Source organism: Xenopus laevis, chromosome 7L (assembly GCF_017654675.1).
Source record: "Xenopus laevis strain J_2021 chromosome 7L, Xenopus_laevis_v10.1, whole genome shotgun sequence".
NCBI lineage: Eukaryota > Metazoa > Chordata > Amphibia > Anura > Pipidae > Xenopus > Xenopus laevis.
Window position 1 is genome coordinate 44,464,955 of NC_054383.1, and position 20,728 is coordinate 44,485,682.

At 36.8% G+C, this 20,728-nt stretch overlaps 1 protein-coding gene across 1 annotated transcript in view; it reads right to left on the reverse strand.

Moving 5' to 3' along the window:
* The window catches only part of cdh23.L (cadherin-related 23 L homeolog), a 588,894-nt gene that overhangs the window by 298,026 nt on the left and 270,140 nt on the right, over positions 1-20,728 (reverse strand). Inside the window, exons 9-10 of the mRNA XM_041568893.1 lie at positions 15,672-15,750; positions 268-380 (exon numbers count right to left, since the gene is read on the reverse strand). Of these exons, the coding sequence (XP_041424827.1) occupies positions 268-380; positions 15,672-15,750 (192 nt within the window). The remainder of the gene's footprint in view (positions 1-267; positions 381-15,671; positions 15,751-20,728) is intronic.

The window sequence follows — 20,728 nt, forward strand, 5'->3', positions numbered from 1 at the left end:
TGACATGAGATGGCTGCCTACATATCAATATTACAGTTAAAAATATACTTATTGGTTCAGGAATAATATTTTATATGGCAAAGTGAATTATTTGTAATGTAAACAGTGTAGTTTAGAATCCATTCTTCAAACAAATCTATCTGATTGCATGGATCAGGACTGTTCACCCACTACTCATTTAAATGCTCCTGGTCTTTCCCACTAAGCCTAATTAACTTGTCAAGACTCCTGATAATTCTTTCAATAAAATGTACAGAGGGTAGTTACCTTTACTGTAAGTAAGAATCCAGCAGTGTATAACGGATTCTCTCTGTCCAACTGCCCATTCAGTGTTAAGGCACCACTGATGTAATCCAGAGCAAAGATGCTGTTAGTGTTTCCTGAGGGGAAGAAATCATAGATAAGTGCTCCAATAGTCTGATGTATCCATACATATCATACCATAACACTGAAATCTGCACAGCCTCTTAATACCATAGTGGATCTATAAACAGTATAATTATGTTTGTGGAAACTAAACACATAATTTCAGAACAGATGGAATAAGCAATAATTTAGATCATAGTCATTCTCAGTGGGTATAAATCGCATGAAGCAATATATTAACGTGATTAAACAGATATCTTTATTGTGGCTCTGGAGAGAAGTCAATGATTCATTAAAAAGCATTAAAGTAAAGTCCTGGTTATTAAACACTATTCTAGCAAAATGTAGAAATATATGATATTAGGCTCCAAGAGAACACTTGCTTCTGTGATCAACATTTTTGCCAAAAGAGACAACAAACATTAAGATTCTCATTAGTAACAACTGGCAATGACAAAGCTCTCTACCAAATGTGATTTTAGAAGGGGGTAGAAAAGTAATAAACAGAGAATTGTCTGTTAGAATTGTTTAGAGAAGAGGCCATGCCATCATCTTTTATTATTGTATTACTAACATTGGGCCAATGAGCCCCAGTGCAGTAACCCATATCAACTAATTAAAAATTGCATATAGAATAATAAAAGCAAATCTCTGATTAGCTGTTATGTGTTACTGCACTGGAAATAAAATGCAAACTATGGGGGAAATTTACTAACGAGTGAATTTTAGCCTCAGAAATGCTCTGCCATACTTCATGCAACTTTGTTAATTCACAGCGCACAGCGCACTTATTCATCAAAATGCGAAGTTACGCATTAGCACAGGAGTGCTGGCAAGGTTTCACCAGTGAAAAAAAAAACAGGCGCAAGCATTTCTAAGTGAACTTAAGGTAGCCTTACTTTCTTCCTAGCGAAACTTCATCAACACACTTATGCTTAGGTCAATTTTAATAGGGCGGGTACATAAACGTCATATATATGTGTCACAGTCGGCACCCTAAATCCAGAACAAGTGCTAGGCTCCCTGGTCTCTGATCCGCTTCTGGCTGTAGCAGCTACCTTTCACTTTGGGAGGATCCCTCCACTAATAAGATGCCGCCAGGTCTTCATAAGAGAGGAGCCAAGCAAGAGTTCTGGACAAGCAAAGCGGCACGATTGTTTACCAAGGATTTTAGATGGAAGGCCACACAACTCAGGAGGAACCAGACAGAATAGCGTGGTCAGACAGGCCGAGTCAGTACAGGTAGAGTTCAAGCAAGGTCAGACAGGCCAGGTTGGTACAGGGAATGTTCACAGGATAGTCAGACAGGCTAGCGTCAGGATTGGAGAGTTCAGAATAATCAGGCAGGCAGGCAAGGATCAGGATTGCAGAGTTCAGAATAGTCAGGCAGGCAGGCAAGGGTCAATACCAGTATAAACAAGCAGGATTCACAAGGAATAATGACCAGGGAACTAACCAAGTTAGACCTAACAATGGGCAATCACTTAAATTCCAAAGTCCCTATAAATACATTTGAATTTTGCACCAAAGTGCAATGACGTCATCACACCGGCGTGTAAAACCAGGAAGTGTGCACCGCGCGCCATAGGTGAACCAACAACAAAAAGGAACCACACGGTGGGCGTCCCTGCCGGCCACTAGACCACCAGGGTAAACGTCCCTTACAAAATGTCTTTATTGAGATGTGGGTGAAATTGCATGAAGTGGCCACTTATTATTAAAAATGTCCAAGGAAGCAAAATAAAGACAAAAGAGATCCTCTATTTTCCTAGACATGAGCCCACCCTAAAACAAATGTGACATGACCTTCAAATGGTTAGAAAAAATAAAAAAAATATATATTTAACAATTACAACTTTTAAATATAATCCCACTTTAAAATATAAAGTTTTGTCTTTTTTTATGACTTTTCGGCATTCAGGATATGATGTCACTGACATAAGATTGTTAAGGATTTAGCTTCATCTTATTAGTTCGCCAGGTATAACCTGGCAAAGCAGACTCTGGTGAAAAGGGTAACATAGTGGAAAATGATTGTCCGCCTGAGTGAAAATTCACCTGGCCCCAGGGTGCAAAACTTAATTAGGACTGAGCTCTTTCACTAGCGAATTGTCCTCTATGCCTTTTAGTAAATTGTCCCTACGAATTGTCTTTTATTTATGTCAACCATCCATCATCTGGGAAAGGGGAAATTTGCGCAGGGCCCACCACCACACATATTTGAAACAAGATCTGGAAATTTCTTAGAAAGGGTTTGAAATTTGCTAGCTTAGCATCACCACTAATGTGAAAATGTTGATAAATGGGCACCCAGTCTTTGTTGCCCACACCATTTTCACAGCAACCCTAAATCTTTCTTTCAGGTCCAACAAAATGTATCCCTGTGAGGCCTATATGCTATACGAGAATTTTCGAATCACTTTAGTGCATATCTGTAAGAGAGAATCTGACAGAGAATTATCTGTTCCTACAGAAACTAGGATTCAACAACGTACTTAATCAAGGCATGAAATAATTAAAATTTATTAAAAGTAAAAAAAAGACAAAGGCTATATCACAATGGATTAATCTATAATACATGGCGGTGACAAAGATACCACATCATATGTGAATGCTGGTCACTCAGATCAGGAAAAACAAAGAAAACATGTCCTAACAATATCAGTTATCATGATACTTGATACAGCCTTCCGTGTCAGGTAAAGTGATCAAGTCTTCAAAAGATGATGGCTGTAAGTATAAACCTTTATTTCTTGCATCAAGCCTTCAGTTATAAAGAGGAATTGATAGCTGTACAACTGACATTCATAAATCTTTTTTAACTGTATTTTACATATTTACAAAATGATTTATAGGAAGCATAATATACTTTTCCCATTGGTTCTACAGTAATGTTAAATTTCCACAAAAAAATATATCTGCTTTTTTTATTGTTTTTTCGTATCTGTATAGTTTATTTTTATGACAAGGTAACAATAATTCCCAGTGCAGTATAAATCCATTTAACAATACTATTTCCTTTATCCCGACAGAAAAATCGGATCTTTTAGGTTTCCCACCTTGGTATGCAAAACTATTGTATGGATCCTGCCATCACTTTGTTTATTAAAATGCCCCCCTGCTAAGCTCATCTATCTACTTTTTTTGCTTTATATTAGTACAGGTATGAGATCTGTTATCCGGAAACCTGTTATCCTGAAAGCTCCAAATTACAGGGCAGCAGTCTCCCATAGATTCCATTTTAATCAAATAAAACCCCATTTTTTTCTGATTACCGGGCTAAACCCAGTACAGACCACAATATGTTTAATTTGGGATAGGGACATCTATCATTAACTTATACATGACCTTGACAGGTTTGAGATGCTGGGTTTTTGCAGCATCAGGGTATAATAAATCTCAAAAAGCCCGACCAGAAAAAATATAGTATTAGTAAATAAACCCTTAAAGGGGTTGTTCACCTTTGTGTTAATTTTAAGTATGATGTAGAGAGTGATATTCTGAGACAATTTGCAATTGGTTTTCATTTTTTATTAGTTGTGTTTTTGAGTTATTTGGCTTTTTATTCAGCAGTTCTCTAGTTGGCAATTTCAGCAATCTGGTTGCTAGGGTCCAAATTACCCTAGCAACCATGCATTGATTTGAATAAGAGACAGGAATAGGAGAGGGTCTGAATAGAAGAAGGAGTAATAAAAAGTTGCAATAGCAATACATTTGTTTTTTAGATGGGGTCAATGACCTCAATTTGAAATTTGGAAAAAGTCAGAAGAAGTAGAAGGCCAATAATTCAAAAATTATAAAAAAAAATTAAAACCATTTTAAAAGTTACTTAGAATCAGTTATTTTATAACATACTAAAAATTAACTTAAAGGTGCACAGCTCCTTTACAGAAAGATCCCTTATCCGAAAAATCCAATAGGTCCCATTCCTGTATATGGCACTCTGGCTTTCTCTGAAAATGCCATAGTGGCTAAATAACTGTGCATCATTTCCTGTGATCTACATTGTTAATTAACTGTGTTGCAGCTTTTTCCAACCTATAAACATGAACAGGACAAATTCAGGGTGATATTGGCGCTATACCTCCTGTTCAATATCCCTTTTTTAAACTCTTCCATTGTCATAACTTTGCCATTGCTTTCTGGAAGTCTTAACTGGAAGGAAAATGAGACACCCCTTAGAGGACAGCAATGTGCACATTTTGGACAAAGATACAATTTCTGATGTCTTCAACATGTTGAATCAGCACATCCTCCTTAGTGATTAATATGTATGGATTCCTGTTCTCCTAGCCAGATCTCTGTCTCAGCACTTCTAAATCTGCACCATCATGCCACAATTTCCATATATATAGAATGGCATCAAAATGTTTTCTCATGCTCTAGGACAGGGCTGCTGAGAATGATTTCAAATGTTAGTATACTATAGACAGAAGACAAGCAAAGTGATTGTTGAATACCCTGGTTTAAGTTTTCCCTTCTTCTGCCCTATGCAGAATGATATTAGTGATATCCTCCATACTACATGTACAGGTTCTATAGTGAGTTATGCTGGTCTACAATTATTTTATATGGCTTTGGACACTATGCTGTCTAAAATGGATTTGTAAAGATTTGCCAATGTAAAATCAGTATGGCAGGTTCCCACAGAGTAAAGCTCACCATAGATGCGACGATTCTTCTTGCCGAACAACCGATTTTAGGGAAGTCCGACCAATCCTTTGAAATTATCGTGCGGTTAGTGGGATTCAAATGATCGTACATCTTATGATTTTTCGGCCGACATCTGTCAGGAAATTGATTGGCCAGGTCAAAAAATCTTTGTCGGTCCCAATGCAATCTATCTATGTTTGTAGGGTCAAGCAGGCAGCTCCCCTTTGTTTTCCTGGCAAATTGGTCTTTTTAGTTGATGGTCAATTCGTACGAAAAGCTGGTCAGCCTGTAGCACCTCACTCTGCTAGAATAGGTTTTATTATATAGTATTAAGTTATCTTGATATTTAAGTTAACCTGACAGAGGAAGAATGGTTTAAATTGTGGGATAACCTAAAACATAGTTCGGTTAACACATTCCTGTCAGAAGCAGGTTACAAGGTCCTCTTTCCTTGATACTAAACTCCAGTCAAATTAACAATAATATATAATGGATCTAATAATCCCTGTTTCCAGGGGCACCAGAGTAGTTAGATTTTGGGTGAGAAATGTATAACTTGATCTTCTCAGTACTGCAATTAAACCACGAAAAGATCCATAAGAAACACGTATGGGATCACCACCCAATGGGGTCCCCAAAGCATTAACATTAAATCACATTATTCTAGCAGCCAGACAGACTATAGCAAAGTCTCAGAAGTCTCTCAGTATAAATTACGCTATGTTTGAAAATGAGATTATTTGAATTTTCACTAATGAGAAACTAACAATTATAGCTACAGAGGAACTTCATGGGGGTTATTTATCAAAGGTTGAATGTTAGAGGTCTTTATACCTCAAATGAACTTGAATGAACTCACAACATGAATGGTTTCTTATTTAAGAAAAAACTCAAATGGAAAACTCGAAAAAAGTTCTAGTTGCGAAACCTGAAAACTCAAATTGATCAGGAAAAACACAACTTGACCTTTAATAAATAACCCCCTGGAGTTAAATTGACACCACATTATCGCCAGTTATATAGAGCAAATTTCGTGCCCCTGGTAGATCGGATTCGGACAGATATGCTGGATTGGGGGTCTCATAGTATCTCTTGATTTGGGCGCATAGCCGCTGTCAAAATGACAGTGCTCCCTAAACTTCTATACTTGTTTGAAACTTTGCCAGTCCACCTCCCTGTCACTAATTTGGACCATATTCAGAAATTGTTACTTAAATTCATATGGGGAACAACGAAACCCAGACTACCGCGTTCAGTGCTCTTAGCGGGGCGGCATCAGGGGGGCCTTGCGGTACCAGACGTAAGCAAATACTATGAGGCCTCACATCTGCGCCAAACTCTGGCCTGGTTACAACCTCAGGCACCTACTAAGTGGGCTCGATTGGAAGCCACATGGACCCTCCCCTACCATATCAGTAACCTGATCTTAACAAACCACCCTAGAGTCCAGATATCTGCATTGGCCCCGAAGCCTATTACTTTCACCCTCTCGGTCTGGAACCGTTGCTTAAAGAAATATCGGATTAGCAAATGCCCTTCTGCCCTGCTGTTGCTTTCTGCTAACCCGGACTTCCAACCTGGCCAAGGGCCATCATATCAGTTGGATTGGGCAGCCCATGCGTTTAATAGGATACATGACTTTGTTAACCCGCTGAGGAAGCAGTTGTATACTTATGACGAATTGTTTAGAAAATGTAATTGGAACACGGGGAAAATGCTGGAATATCTCCAGATCAAACATTATATTACATCTTTGTTTGGGCATCACCCCCAGATAGAGCTGACTCCATTTGAGAGAATATTGAGTGGCGGCTTCCCTTGCAAGGGGCTGATTTCTCAATTATATAGTCTGCTTAATACCATTCCAGGCGAGCCATTCCCTAAACACACTTATATGCAATACTGGGAAAAAGCATGGGGGAAGGAATGGTCCCCCTCCCAATGGGGGATGATGTGGGAGAATGCACGGAAAATGACGGTGTGCACCCAGCAAAAAGAGAGTATCTATAAAACAATGATGAAGTGGTATTTTACCCCAGACCGCCTCTCTAAAATGTTTGCTCAATGTAGTCCTTTATGCTGGAGGGGCTGCCTACACAAGGGCACTCTATTTCATGTTTTATGGGATTGTCCGAAACTAGCACTTTTTTGGAAGGATATTGTTCAGCTGATACTGAAGGTTTTTAAAAAACCTCTGGTTATTGAGATGCCCCACTTGTTATTGGCCCTACCTGTCACTGGTGTCGGCAACGCTGGTCAAAGGTGGGTTAATCAGGTGTCGACGGTGGCACGGTTGGCGATCACCTCCAAATGGAAGTCCCCTACCCTTCCTACTATTCGGGAGGTCATCTCACGGCTTGATAGTAATAAGAAATTTGAGGAAATTACCTCCTGAATAAGTAACACCTTACATTTATATGATAAAGTCTGGGGTAATTGGAACTACTTCCTCACGACTGCAGATGCTCACTCTTACGATGTCTGATGATTCCTTGTATCTTTTTTTTCGTGTGCAAGGGACTGGTTCCCTGGGCTGATTTCGCCTTATACACTTGAAGGTATCGAGTAGGGTTGGCTCTAGTGATGGGCGAATTTATTCGCCAGGCGCGAATTCGCCGCGAATTTGCGGCGAATTTGTGCGATTCGCGGCTGGCGAATAAATTTGCGAAAATTCGCCGATAAAATTTGCCGGCGTCAAAAATTTTTTTCCGAAAAAACGGACGCCGGCGTCAAAAACGGGTGCCGGCGCCGTTTCGCGAATTTTTCGCCGTTTCGCGAAATTCGCTAATTTTTTGGCGAAGCGAAACGGCGCAAATTCGCCCATCACTAGTTGGCTCTTATTTTTTGTTAACCCTTCCCCTCCCTTGTTTGCTATCTATGATTTCTCTTTTCACAGATGTGTATTACATGTAACCAACATTTGCTAATACTATGCCATTGTTATTTACCCTGACTGTTGGGCATTTTTGGAAATGTATGTACTTTCTGTTTTTTGTTTTCTTTTGAAAATCAATAAAGTGCAAGTTACAAAAAAAAAAAAAATAAATAACCCCCTAAAAGTCAAATTTTAATGGTATTAGAGGTTTTTTTTAAACTAATTTTCTCTTAAATCATGAATGCTATAAAAGATCCGAATATAAAAAGTACAAATAGAAAAAAATGCAGGAAAAATATGAATCTCTGTAAAACCTCTTATATTTTGTGTTTTTCAGATAATTACTAGCAAACAAAATCCGAAACCCTCTAAAAGTGTGAATAGCTAAAAAAAAGTCCAGCAGGATCAGTGCAGCTCCATTGACTTCTATAGGACTTGACTCCTTTTACTTGGAGAAGCTTTGTATCAGAGTTTTTTGTTGTTTTTACACTGAATACATCTTAAATTTGTAGAGTTTTAGCAAAAAATGTTTGAAAAAACAATTTTTAGAGAAACAATTAATTTGTGGAAAAAAAGAAAATCCGAATGTTAGTAAATAGGCCCTAAATGTTTGAGCTCTGTCATCTATTTTGGGCAACCACTAAGGTTAAAATTATATTTCTAATGGCAGCCACTTCTCATTATCAATTAAGTGTTCCTGACCGACACCCTACTGCGGTTCCAGCAAGTTTCACAATAAAAAAAAACTGTAAGACATGTCAATGGGGCATGAAATAGTGCAGTCCAGATTATACTGACAGCGCATGTATATTCATTTAGAGCAGCATCATTTTTTGGTAGCAGCCCCAATACCTACCTTTGCACTAATTCTGACCAGTGCTAGTTCATTATTGAGTCAGCAGCTTATTAACCCATGCAGGGGTGAAACTACTTAATCATCTTAATAATAAAATAATAATTAGATAGAGGGCTAATAACTAATGGGCCTGCTTAAAAAGGATGCTGGACTTTGTTCGTCATTTTAAAAATGGGCTTTATTCTATATGGTTTTTTTTTCAAACTAAAAGGAACACTAGTTTTACAGATAAATGTTTGTTCTATCTGTATTGAGCTATTCTGTATATTACCTCTGCCTTATTGCAATACCAAAGCTCTAATAATGTGTCCAATATATTTCTGCTGGCAACTACATTTAATAAAAATCATATACCATATATGTAGATTGACAGCTGTAAAAATAATGAATTCTATGTACAGCATTACCATTCCACCATAAATTTACAATGAAAACAGTTAGAAAACAAAGACATGGTTACATAAAGTAAATAACACATATTTGATGAGAAGAGACCATGATTACCTAAATAGTCTATGCCCTACTAAATACTGTAAGATGTTATCTCCTCCAAAATTCTACTTCATATAATTCAAATTATACAGATTTTCTACCAGGTAGGCTATCAATATCTAAGTTCAGATACTATTTAACAAACTTAACACATATGGGTGAAATACAAATGCTACAAACAATGCAGAAGGACAATTCCATTTACAGAGCAATATAGTCCCCAACTCACTTATATGTTAGGACATAAAACATACTGTATAAAGGGTCAAACAATGGATCATTTATGAATACAGTCCAGTGTGGAAAGTACACTTTTTTTAATCTAGAATACTGCATTTTCCTCCATAATTCCAGTATTATTGTGACCACATGCTCATTTGGTATTGGGCATAAGTTGCAGATTGTCAGAATGGAGATTGTGTTATTACCAGTGCACGGTGTTTAATGGCATTAGAGTGTGATTCTTTTGGTGCAAGTCTGATGCACATATTGAGGAAACCCGCCATGGGAACCGGGAATTACTGTCACATTTTGGGTGGTAGTAGCTCCCCAGTACATTTGTGCACTTAACGCAATGATATGGTTTAAGGAGCATATTTGCCCGCAAGAAGCTTTACTGAATCGTGCCAATACAGTATGTGTGACATTTTTAATGAAATTATGTATTTTAAATCTATTGGTTTTAAAAAGCCTATGATTAAGTGCTGGGATATTTTTCTTAAACTTTGTGATGTGCAAGGGTTTTTTTTTTTGTTGTGTGACATTTGTGTCCATTTATTGTGACTCATTTGTGACTACATTACTAAATAGCTGTTACAATCTGAATGATGGCACACAGCCAAGTGCACAATCTTGGCATGGATGGATATATAGATAGATAGATAGATAGATAGATAGATAGATAGATAGATAGATAGATAGATAGATAGATAGATATAATTTTGAAGGATCCTTGAGTGGCAGTAGGAAATATGTGCCGGTTCCCCACTATTTCAAAATAAGCATCTTTTGGGGAGTCTGGAAGCTGGGTGTAGGAGTGCTTGGGGCTGCTCTTCATCATCAGAGGGCCCTTTAGGATCCTTTGTAATTCAGTATCAGCCACATATTGAATCACTGGTATTTGGTTAGAGCTTAGAAAATATTTGCAGCACAATATCAAAAAATACTTATCTTGAGATCACACCTTATTTGTCCAGGATTTCTAATATAAAAGTATGTTTGTACATTTTTTCCTGCAGTGCTTAGGAAGCACTGACTTTCATGAGACCGGTCTGCAGTGTTCTGTGCACAGGTGAGGATAATTCATTAATTCAAACCTGCTCAGTCAGGGCTACACTCCATTGAAATGAATCTAGGTATCTTGACGTGGTTCATGGAATTTGCAACAGATGCACTTTTCAGTGCATAAATATCCCATCAGCCACTAGGGCCATTTCTCTTACTTAACCTTGAGTTCCACCTTGCAAACCCTTGACTCGTACAAAGCTTTCATTTAGTCAATGCTATACAAGTCAACAACAGCACACAGGAGAAAAAAGAAAAGTTAACTTTGCAAAAAGTTTCCACGGAATCTACACAGCCATTTCAATTAAAAAGAAAAAAACCTGCAAGCCTACATATAATGGCAGAACCCAGTTTAAGCTAAAAGGACCTAAGTACTAAGAGCTGCTGAGTGTCATCCAAATCCTGCCTCCCAATGTATATTGCATATTGTGGGGAAAAAAGGTTTGGATAATTAATTTTTGTGCTGAAATAAATGCTGGAAAATACATTGTTAAAGGGACCTATACATGCCTTTTCAACATAAGCTGCACAAATAGGGCATGTGCTGAAAATACTGTACTTTTTGCCTTTTGTTTTAATATAATAATAATATTATGAAGAAGAGGAAATGTTTTACGGATTCTATTGTTTCTGGCACTTATCAAGAATATAAAGCTAGTTTTACTTTAGCACATCCTGTCAATTCCATTTCCACAGAAGCCGATAAAGCAAATTACCAGTCTGCTGTGAAGCACCTGATAATGAGCTGCTTCATTACTGATGCTTAGATAAGGGAGAGATGGGATAAGACCCTGAATAAGTCAGTCCTGCCTGGCTTGGTTCTGGCTGTTCTCTGTGATGGCACCAGGCTTGAATTCTACCTTAACTATAAGGCGTATAGATGGTATGTATTTTATATAAAATTCAGTCAGATTGACAGTGTCTGGCTTTTCTTACTATTGCCAGGATTCTGTTCTCATTTTACATTATTATTAGAAAATGTGACCACAGTTAAAAAAAAAACCCTATCAATATTCTAAGTATCCCCTTTCATGCATATGCAGTCATGTCTTTATATATATATATATATATATATATATATATATATATATATATATATATATAATATATATATATATATATATATATATACTAGAACCTGTTACATTATATTTCATGCTTTATGTCTTCCATAACATTTTAAGATAACTGCAAATTAATCTTTATTAACCTAGAAAGCTTTCCAAATAGAATGTCTTTGTATAGTGTACCTTATTACGGGGTAAGTAATTTGCTTAGTCTAGATATGAGTAATGAGAAGGTAAAGTCACTTAGGCTCAAGATTTTCTTCATAAATCTGCCAAAATGTTTTGTAGATCGACTTGAGGGGAATAATTATAGTATCTCTACTTCCAACAAAGCCTTGACCTCAGTCAGCTGCTGATTTTATTGGCCTTACAGAGTACCTACCCAGCATATCCCATATAAAACAATGTATCACAACCAAGTAGAGAAGAGACATAGCATACACAAGATAACCAGAGCAAAGCACACAGCAAAACATAGCTGTATATTCATGTAAAGTATTAGAGAAAATGTTTAACATTATTTAATTATTTAATTAATATTATTTTGTAAAACAGCAATTGCTATAGGTTTTTCAGACTGGATGTGGCTCAGACAAGTAGGGATTGTTGTTGCTGTACCAAATAGGTCAATAGGCATATTTGTACCTTGCTTAGAGGAATCTGGTGCAACAGGGCTCCATGGGGTTTTGCTCCATAACCACCTAAAATGTATTCCAACAGAAACCAGTGCAATACAGATAGCAGGTTTAAAACATGTTTTTACCCCATTAAAAGGGTGGTTCACCTTTAAGTTAACTTTTAGTATGTTATAGATTGGCCAATTCCAAGCAACTTTTCAATTAGTCTTCATTATTATTATTATTTTTTTTTTAATTATTTGCCTTTTTCTTCCAACGCTTTCCAGCTTTCAAATGGGGCTAACTGACCCCATCTAAAGAATCAATGCTCTGTAAAGCTGTAAAGCTGTATTGTTATTGCTACTTTTTATTACTCTTCTTTGTATTTAGGTCCTCTCCTATTCATATTCCAGTCTCTTATTTAAATCAATGCATGATTACTAGGGTAATTTGAACCCTAGCAACCAGATTACTAAAATAGCAAACTGGAGAGCTGCTGAATAAATTGCTAAATAAATCAAAAACCACAAATAACAAAAAATGAAAATCAACTGTAAATTTTCTCAGCATATCATCCTCTACACTACATCATACTAAAAATTAACCCAAAGGTGAACAACCCATTTAAAAAGAAGCTCAATGTTGCATGGGAACTAGCCCCCTTTCCTCTTTTGCCTTCAATAAGTTAGGTATCATCCCCTCTTTAATAATACAATGTTTTCTCTAACAAAATAGGGTGACATCAGTAAATACTTGTTATCCCATAATATTTAATTGTATTTATTTTTGTATAGTACTACCGCACACAGAATCTTTTCATCCCCAAATGTATCTTTATAGAGTTAATACATTTGGTTCTGTGGCATTTGGAGATAGAAAGGAATTTGACAATGGTCTCAACCCTCATTTAATTTTATATAAAGACCTAAATGTTTATGTTTAAAGAAAACGATACCTATGTAGAAATTTAAATATTTGTTAAAGAGGTGGTTTCCCCCGTCTGCTACCACCCTTGAGTTAACTTTTAGTTAAGTTTAGTTATAGAATGGCCAGTTCTAAGCAGCTTTTCAGCTTTATTATTTATTTTGTATAGTTGTTTGATTATTTGCCTTCTGACTCTAACTTTAAATAGGAGACACTGATGCCATCTAAAACACAAATGCTCTGTAAAGCTACACATTTACTGTTACTGCTACTTTTGACTACTCATCTTTATATTGAGGCCCTCTCCTATTCATATTCCAGTGTCGTATTCATATCAATGTATGGTTGGTAGGGTCATTGGGACAATAGCAACCAGATTACTGAAATTACAAACTGGAGACCTGCTAAATAAAGAGCTGAAAAACTCGAAAAACACAAATAATAGCCAATTAATTAAATTAAAACCAATTGCAAATTGTCTCAGTATACCACTCTCTACATCATTCTAAAAGTTACGGTAACTCAAAAGTGAACAACCCCTTTAATCAAAGAAGAAGGGACAATGTGGATAAAAAACAAAAGTTGGCAACATAGGTTTGTAAAAGAATTTTGGGAAATACAATTCTGCTACAAGTGATGCAAACATGATTGTCTATTCTGAAACGTGCAGCCTCTAGATCCTGTTATCATAGAGTAACCCAAAAAATGACTACCATATCATCTGCAATACTTGCAATTAACTTTCCCAGCAGTTCCCAAAGGAGATGTTATGCAGCTGTTAAATACTTCCTCGAATATTTTTCCTCCTACCCAAAAATGTAAGTGGAATGAGAGACTGGCTGTGCTCAAACTAAAAAACAGGCTGATCACTGTTGCCTTTGATGTGTTCTGCATGATTCTTTCCCATGATAGTTGGCCCTGCTGAGCTGCACCCACTGGTCAGGATTAAGGCTTGCTTGTCATGCAGGCAGCTACATCAGGGTGTGAATGAGCAATATGAATATGCTTAGAAGGATGATATGAAATGCATAGCAAGACAGAAACCTGGGAGGAAGACTTCCGGATTTGGTTTGTGATATGTAGGTTCTATAAGGAAATCGCATTTGTTATTCAGATAGCAAACAGTTTTAAAAAAGGCAATGTTAACTTTCAAACTTCTTAACACCTTTGGCACCAGAGCGTTTGCCAATTCTTGCTTAGGCAGACAGCGGATTAAAGGAAATCTTTAATTAAAAATGTGCTAATCCTATTTCCCTTTAACAGCGACCTTAAGCAGTGTGGTCTAGTTTTCCCTTCTCATATAGATGTCAGTTTGCATAAAGCCTCATGTATCATATGTACAGTACATCTGCAGAAATGTTGCCCATTTATCACAATTGTTATCTCTGGGTTCATCTAATGCAAGATAATTTGAGCGTGTTCAGACCATGTTAATGATTTTCTACGACACTTATCAAAAAAATGTTTGGATGGTATATGCACTCATTTAAAATCTTGCACTTCCAAAAGACTTTAAATAAATAAATAAATAAAACATGATACACATCCATTATAGAAATTAAATATGTAAAAATACATATTTGGTAAACTAGCTATATAAAGCCAATAATAACATTTTGCCCAATAAAATTCAAGGTAATTCTAAGCAACTTCTGTCAGAAGGCCTTCAGGATAAAGGAGTAAGCAGGTATTGGTGAACAGACAGAGGTCCAATGGCAAGGTATCCAAAGGGTCAAGCACGATTATAATTGGATTTTAGGCATTGGTCAGGGTTAGGCTATTTATTAACATGTATTTATATAGCGCCAACATATTGCGTAGCACTGTAAAGTAAATGAGATTATACAACTACATCACATGAATTACATATATAGAATATATGGAGTAACAAACATCACAATCAATACAGGTACAAAAAGGTGAGGAAGGCCCTATGCATAGGCATACAGTCTAAAGGGAAGGGAGTAATACACAAGGTTTGGGAGTGGGCAAGATCGAATTAAATGGGTGAGAAATGTGGTATTGTATGTGGTGTTGCGTTTGGTAGTTAAGCAGAGTGAGGGTAGGCTTCTCGAAAGAAGTGCGTTTTAGAGGAGGGGTGCAGCCCTTGCAAAGTCTTGAATGCGAGCATGTGAGGAGGTAATGAGAGAAGAGTTGAGTAGGCTACAATCAAGATATATAGGAACAGGCCAGGAGTCAGTAATACATACTTGTTTGTGTCATGTTGCCATAAAGATGTTAGCTCCAATATTGTGAGTGTGTTTTCAGGTGGAACCCTAGGTAGCAGATTTACTATGTATCTGGTACCAGTATTGTTCTTATTGTAGCAAAATTGTTGTAATCCCTATATCTATGATTTGTACTTTGATGGAGAAACTTAAAGCCCCCTAAAGTCCCACACAACTCATTTTATTCTGGTCATCCTAGCCATCAATTAAGCAATCACTTACTCAGGTAGGCAATTAAAAAATGCCTTTTTCATTTTCATAATTCAGTTACCTCTTTAGCAAAAATTCCCCTAAGATTTGTTAACTTACCGGAAACTATAGTATAGCCTATTCCTCGTGGTCGCCCTTTGTCTTGGTCAATAGCAGTTATCATTCGCACTGTTGTTCCCTGTAAAAAGAAATTAAGATTTATATGCATATAATATGTGGAGACCAAATCACCACATGGAAGTGAAGTACAGCTCTTTTCTTGGTCGGGCAAAGGCTAATTGCACATTCTAGTAGTGTTTATCAACCAACTTACATGTCTTTATAAGCCTATTTTTTATAGTGTAACTTTACTATAATCTAAGACAAAATAGTAAATGTAAATAAATAATGAGCAACAGGGTACATGCATTGAACCTACCACCTCTCCTAGAGGCAAAGTGAGTTTCTGGACAATGCATTTAAAATCATTATCCAACAGAAATGCCAGTTTGCAGCATAGCAGCTGTGATGAAAGCAAGAACAATGAATAATTTTAACCAGCATGCGTAAATAGTTGTTTTAAGATCTGTTAATGTACAATATGCCTGCTATTATACAAATAAAGTACGAACTTTATCCTAACAGCACCCACTACTTGCATTATAAGCCGAATTAAAATTATAAGTAAAATTCACTGGTTGTTAATATAACCTCACAATAACCTAAACTAACCTAAAGAAGATTCATATTATTATTATAGTTAATTTCAAAAGTACTGATATATTCCACAGGACTGTAGAAAGAAAACGAACAATATGACAGACAGAAAAATAACAATTATGGCTGGGGCATTAGCCCTTATGGGCTGAGTATCCGATCCAATAGTGCCGCTTATGGGTTAATATCTTACTCCTCCCTCTTACATCCAGGGGTGTTGGTATGACATGAGGCAAGCCTCCAGTAACACTTACCCATGTCTGTGCCTCTTACCAATTGTGACAGTTTACACTTATTTAAATTAATATTTGTTACCCCTGAATGCGTATGAAACTACACACAGGAGCAAGTTACCTATAGGAGGCTCCCAAGTGAAGATTTTAGGATTTTAGAAAATGTACAAATATATATAGTACTCTGGAGAATATGTTTAGATACATAAGTGTTAAAAATAAATGTGATGTAAAAGTTATACAGTTAAACTGGTTAGGGTATTTTATTGTAAGATAAAAATATATTTATGATCATTTCAAGTAGGCTTGCTGAATCAGGTTTGGTTACCATATTTAAGGGATTCTGTCATGGGAAAACTGTTTTTTTTAAAAAATGCAAACGTTAATAGTGCTCCTCCAGCAGAATACTGTACTGAAATCCATTTTTCAAAACAGCAGTTTTTTTTTTAATTTAATTTTGAAATCTGACATGGGGCTAGACATGTTATTAGATTCCCAGGTGCCCCCAGTCATGTGATGTGTGCTCTGATAAACTTCATTCACTAAGTTTACTGCTGCGCTGCAAATTAGAGTGATTTCATCACCTCCATTTCCCTCCCAGCAGTCCATCAGCAGAATAATGGTAATGTAAAAAGACAACAGCTCCTTAACACAAGATAACAGCTTAAGTCCCACTGTGACTCCTTCGGTTATGTTGAGTTAAAGAAACAGTAGCCTGTCTGAAAGCAGTAGCTTGAAGTGCCTGCTCTTTCTGAAAGCACAGGATCAAGCACAATGACCTGATATGGAAGCCTACACACCAATATTACAACTAAAAATATACCCTTGTTGATTCAGGAAAAAACATTTATATGGTAGGGTGAATTATTTGTAATGTACACAGTGTAATTTAGAAATAAGAACTACATCATAACAATAATGACAGCATCCCATTAAAGTACATGAAATGGTGTATATAATGTCATGCAGTGTCTGTGCATAAACTTTGGTGAATGATGCCCAAGGTGTAGCAGACTCTGATGCAAGGGAACCCTATACGCAACACTTGCCTTCACAAGTCAATAGATACACAAATACCTCTTGCGGGTTTCACCTATAAGAGCTTAATGTAGTGCCAGCTGAATCACAATGAATGCGTTAGCACTCTCACACCCTGCCCCTGTGCCAATTGTTAAATTACAATCAGTACCCTTTTAATAGCTGCTCTTTTTTGTTGCAATTTTCTAACCAGCTAGATCAGCAATAGGATACTTGGTAACTGATGTTTATAAGAACTATTTGTGTGATCAAGCTCTGATTCTGACACAGGGAAGTCTGGTTTTGAATGTTTGTGGCCTTTGGCAAGTCATTCTATCTCTTTGTACCTCAGACACCATGAACTAGAATCTAATCTCTATGCAGCAGTGACTTAAAATATGCATGGGTTCATGACTGTAAATAAAATGAGTGCCACTATATGACTATAAAGATATTATATATCTATATCATTGAGTATTTCAGCAGAGACCAAGTAGAGAAACCAGTAGAAATTAACAGAATACAGAAAGAGCTGCAATTCTGTATTTATTCCATTTAACTGCACAGCTTGCGGCTGTAACAGAATTTAAATGAATGCACCATCATATTGCTGCAATGTTTTCTTAACTGTACCAAGGGCTGCAAAAACATTAATTTATTTTGGTCTGGTACAGAAAATGTCAGGACTGGAATCTGCATATATAATGAGAGGCAGGGAAAAGAACTTGCTTCAGCTCTCTGTGACATAGAGATAAATATTGTCATCCGACTGGTTCTTTGCTTCCAGGAAATGTATGCCAGGAGTAATACAAAGGGTAACAAATATGAATTAACTCTTGATGAGCCATGCATATCAAACAATATAAATACTGACAGTTGTTACATTTACACTATTGCAAATACGGGGGCAATGTATACACCCTTCTATTGTACACAGCTGATAATTATGTTTTATAAACATTTGTTAATAATAATAATAAATATAATAATACTCACTGAAGTCAATTGGTAGTGATACTTAAGATTTTCACCTGTCTGGCTGCAATTAAAGCACCCTAATAAAGCATAACCTTAAGGGATATTCTGGAGGTTTGAGAATAGTCCTATACCATGAATATACCATATATAGTCCTATACAATGCCTAAAAGAGTATTCAGGCCTTTGAGTAATATTGAATAACAAAACCTACACTAATTTATTCTTATTCTTATTTCAAAACCTTTAAACTCAAAAAGGGTAATTTATGTTTCCTCTGGTCAATATTGCAAGAGCACTAAGAAGTGGCAGAGCATGCCCCTTATTTCTCTTTCAAGCTGTACTTCTGCCTCGAAAAAAGTCTGTGATGAATAAAAAAATCTGCCTTGAAGTGCACAGCACAGCATTAGTGGGCACAGGCCAGCCTGCATCTGCTACCCCCTAACTTGTGCATCGTTCAGATGATGAGGGGCAGGAGGGGGGTGATGCCTACATACCCTCAAGTGAGTATCCAAAGGTCTCTGTGCTCCAAAAAAGAAAGCAGAGACCTATGGCATTTATAGAACACAAAAGGCAACATGAAAAGTGCAAGAATGGGCACATTTTGGAGGTCATAAAAATGTACCAGTACTAAGAGATTATACAGTCATATGAAATACTTTGGAAACCCCTCTCAGCCTGCATGATAATTTACTCCACTTTCAACAAAAAAGATAACAGTGGTATGTATTTCATTTCCCAGGAAAATCTGGGTGTTTTCTGTACAAAGATTTATAGTGAAGCAGTATTCAGTTGTATGAAATTAAATCAATATTGTGAAAAACTGGCTGTGCAAAAATGTGGGTAATTTTGCTAATTTGAATGCATGTAACTGCTCAATACTGATTACTGGCAACACTAAATTGGTTGAATTAGTTCGTTAAACCTTTAACTTCATAGGCAGGTGTGTCCAATCATGAGAAAAGCTATTTAAGGTGGCCAATTGCAAGTTGTGCTTCTGTTTGACTCTCCTCAGAAGAGTGGCAGCATCTGATCCTCAAAAGCAACTCTCAAAAGATATGAAAACAAAGATTGTTCAGTATTATGGTTTAGGGAAAGGCTACAAAAAGCTATCTCAGAGGTTTAAACTGTCAGTTTCAACTGTAAGGAATGTAACCAGGAAATGGAAGGCCACAAGCACAATTACTGTAAAACCCAGGTAGGCAGGCCAAGAAAAATACAGGAGCGGCATATGAGGAGGATTGTGAGAAAAGATCACCTCCAAAGACCTGCAAGAACATCTTGCTGCAGATTCCTTCTTGCTGTGGGGCTGTGTGGCTAATTCAGGGACTAGGGCCCTTGTTAAAGCCGAGTTCAACCCAATATTAACAAATTCTTCAGGATAATGTTCAAGCATCAGTCACAAAGTTGAAGTTATGCAGGTGTTAAATATTCCAACAAGACAATGACCCTAAATCTACAAATGCATTTATGCAGAGGGAGAAGTACAATATTCTGGATGGTCGTCACTGTCCCCTGAGTTGAATATCATCCAAAATCTATGGGATGATTTCAAGCAGGCTGTCCATGCTCGGCAGCCATCAAATTTAACTGAACTGGAGAGATTTTGTATAGATGAATGCTCAAAAATACCACCATCCAGAAACCAGACACTCATCAAAGGCTATAAGAGGCTGTAACATTTGCAAAAGGAGGCTCAACTTAGTATTGATGTAAAACCTCTGTTAGAGTGCCCAAATTTATGCACTTGTCTAATTTTGTTATGATGCATATTGCATATTTTCTGTTAATTCAATAAACTTAATGTCACTACTGAAATACTACTGTTTCTATAAGGCATGTTATATATTATAATAAAAGCTCAGCCAATGATAAATAAAACTCCAATGAATTAAGAGGAGTTCCCAAACTTTTTCATATGACTGTTTGAGTGGGTACCTATATACAGATGGGCAGTCACATTCATCCCAAAACATTCATGAACATATGTGAAGAGGGTGTAAATAGTATGTAATGAATTCCACCATTTCTGTCACATGCCCCTCAGAAACTGCATCTTAGAGAAAAGGGAATAGATACATAAGAGAATAGCTCATAGTGTTTTACTGAATAAAAAGAATATGAGCAATATTGCCATATTTCGAAAGTTATAATCTTCCCAGGAATTTCCCAATCACTGAAAGCAAAACTTCTATTTATTTTATAGATGCCTAGTCCCTGTTGATGAAAATAAT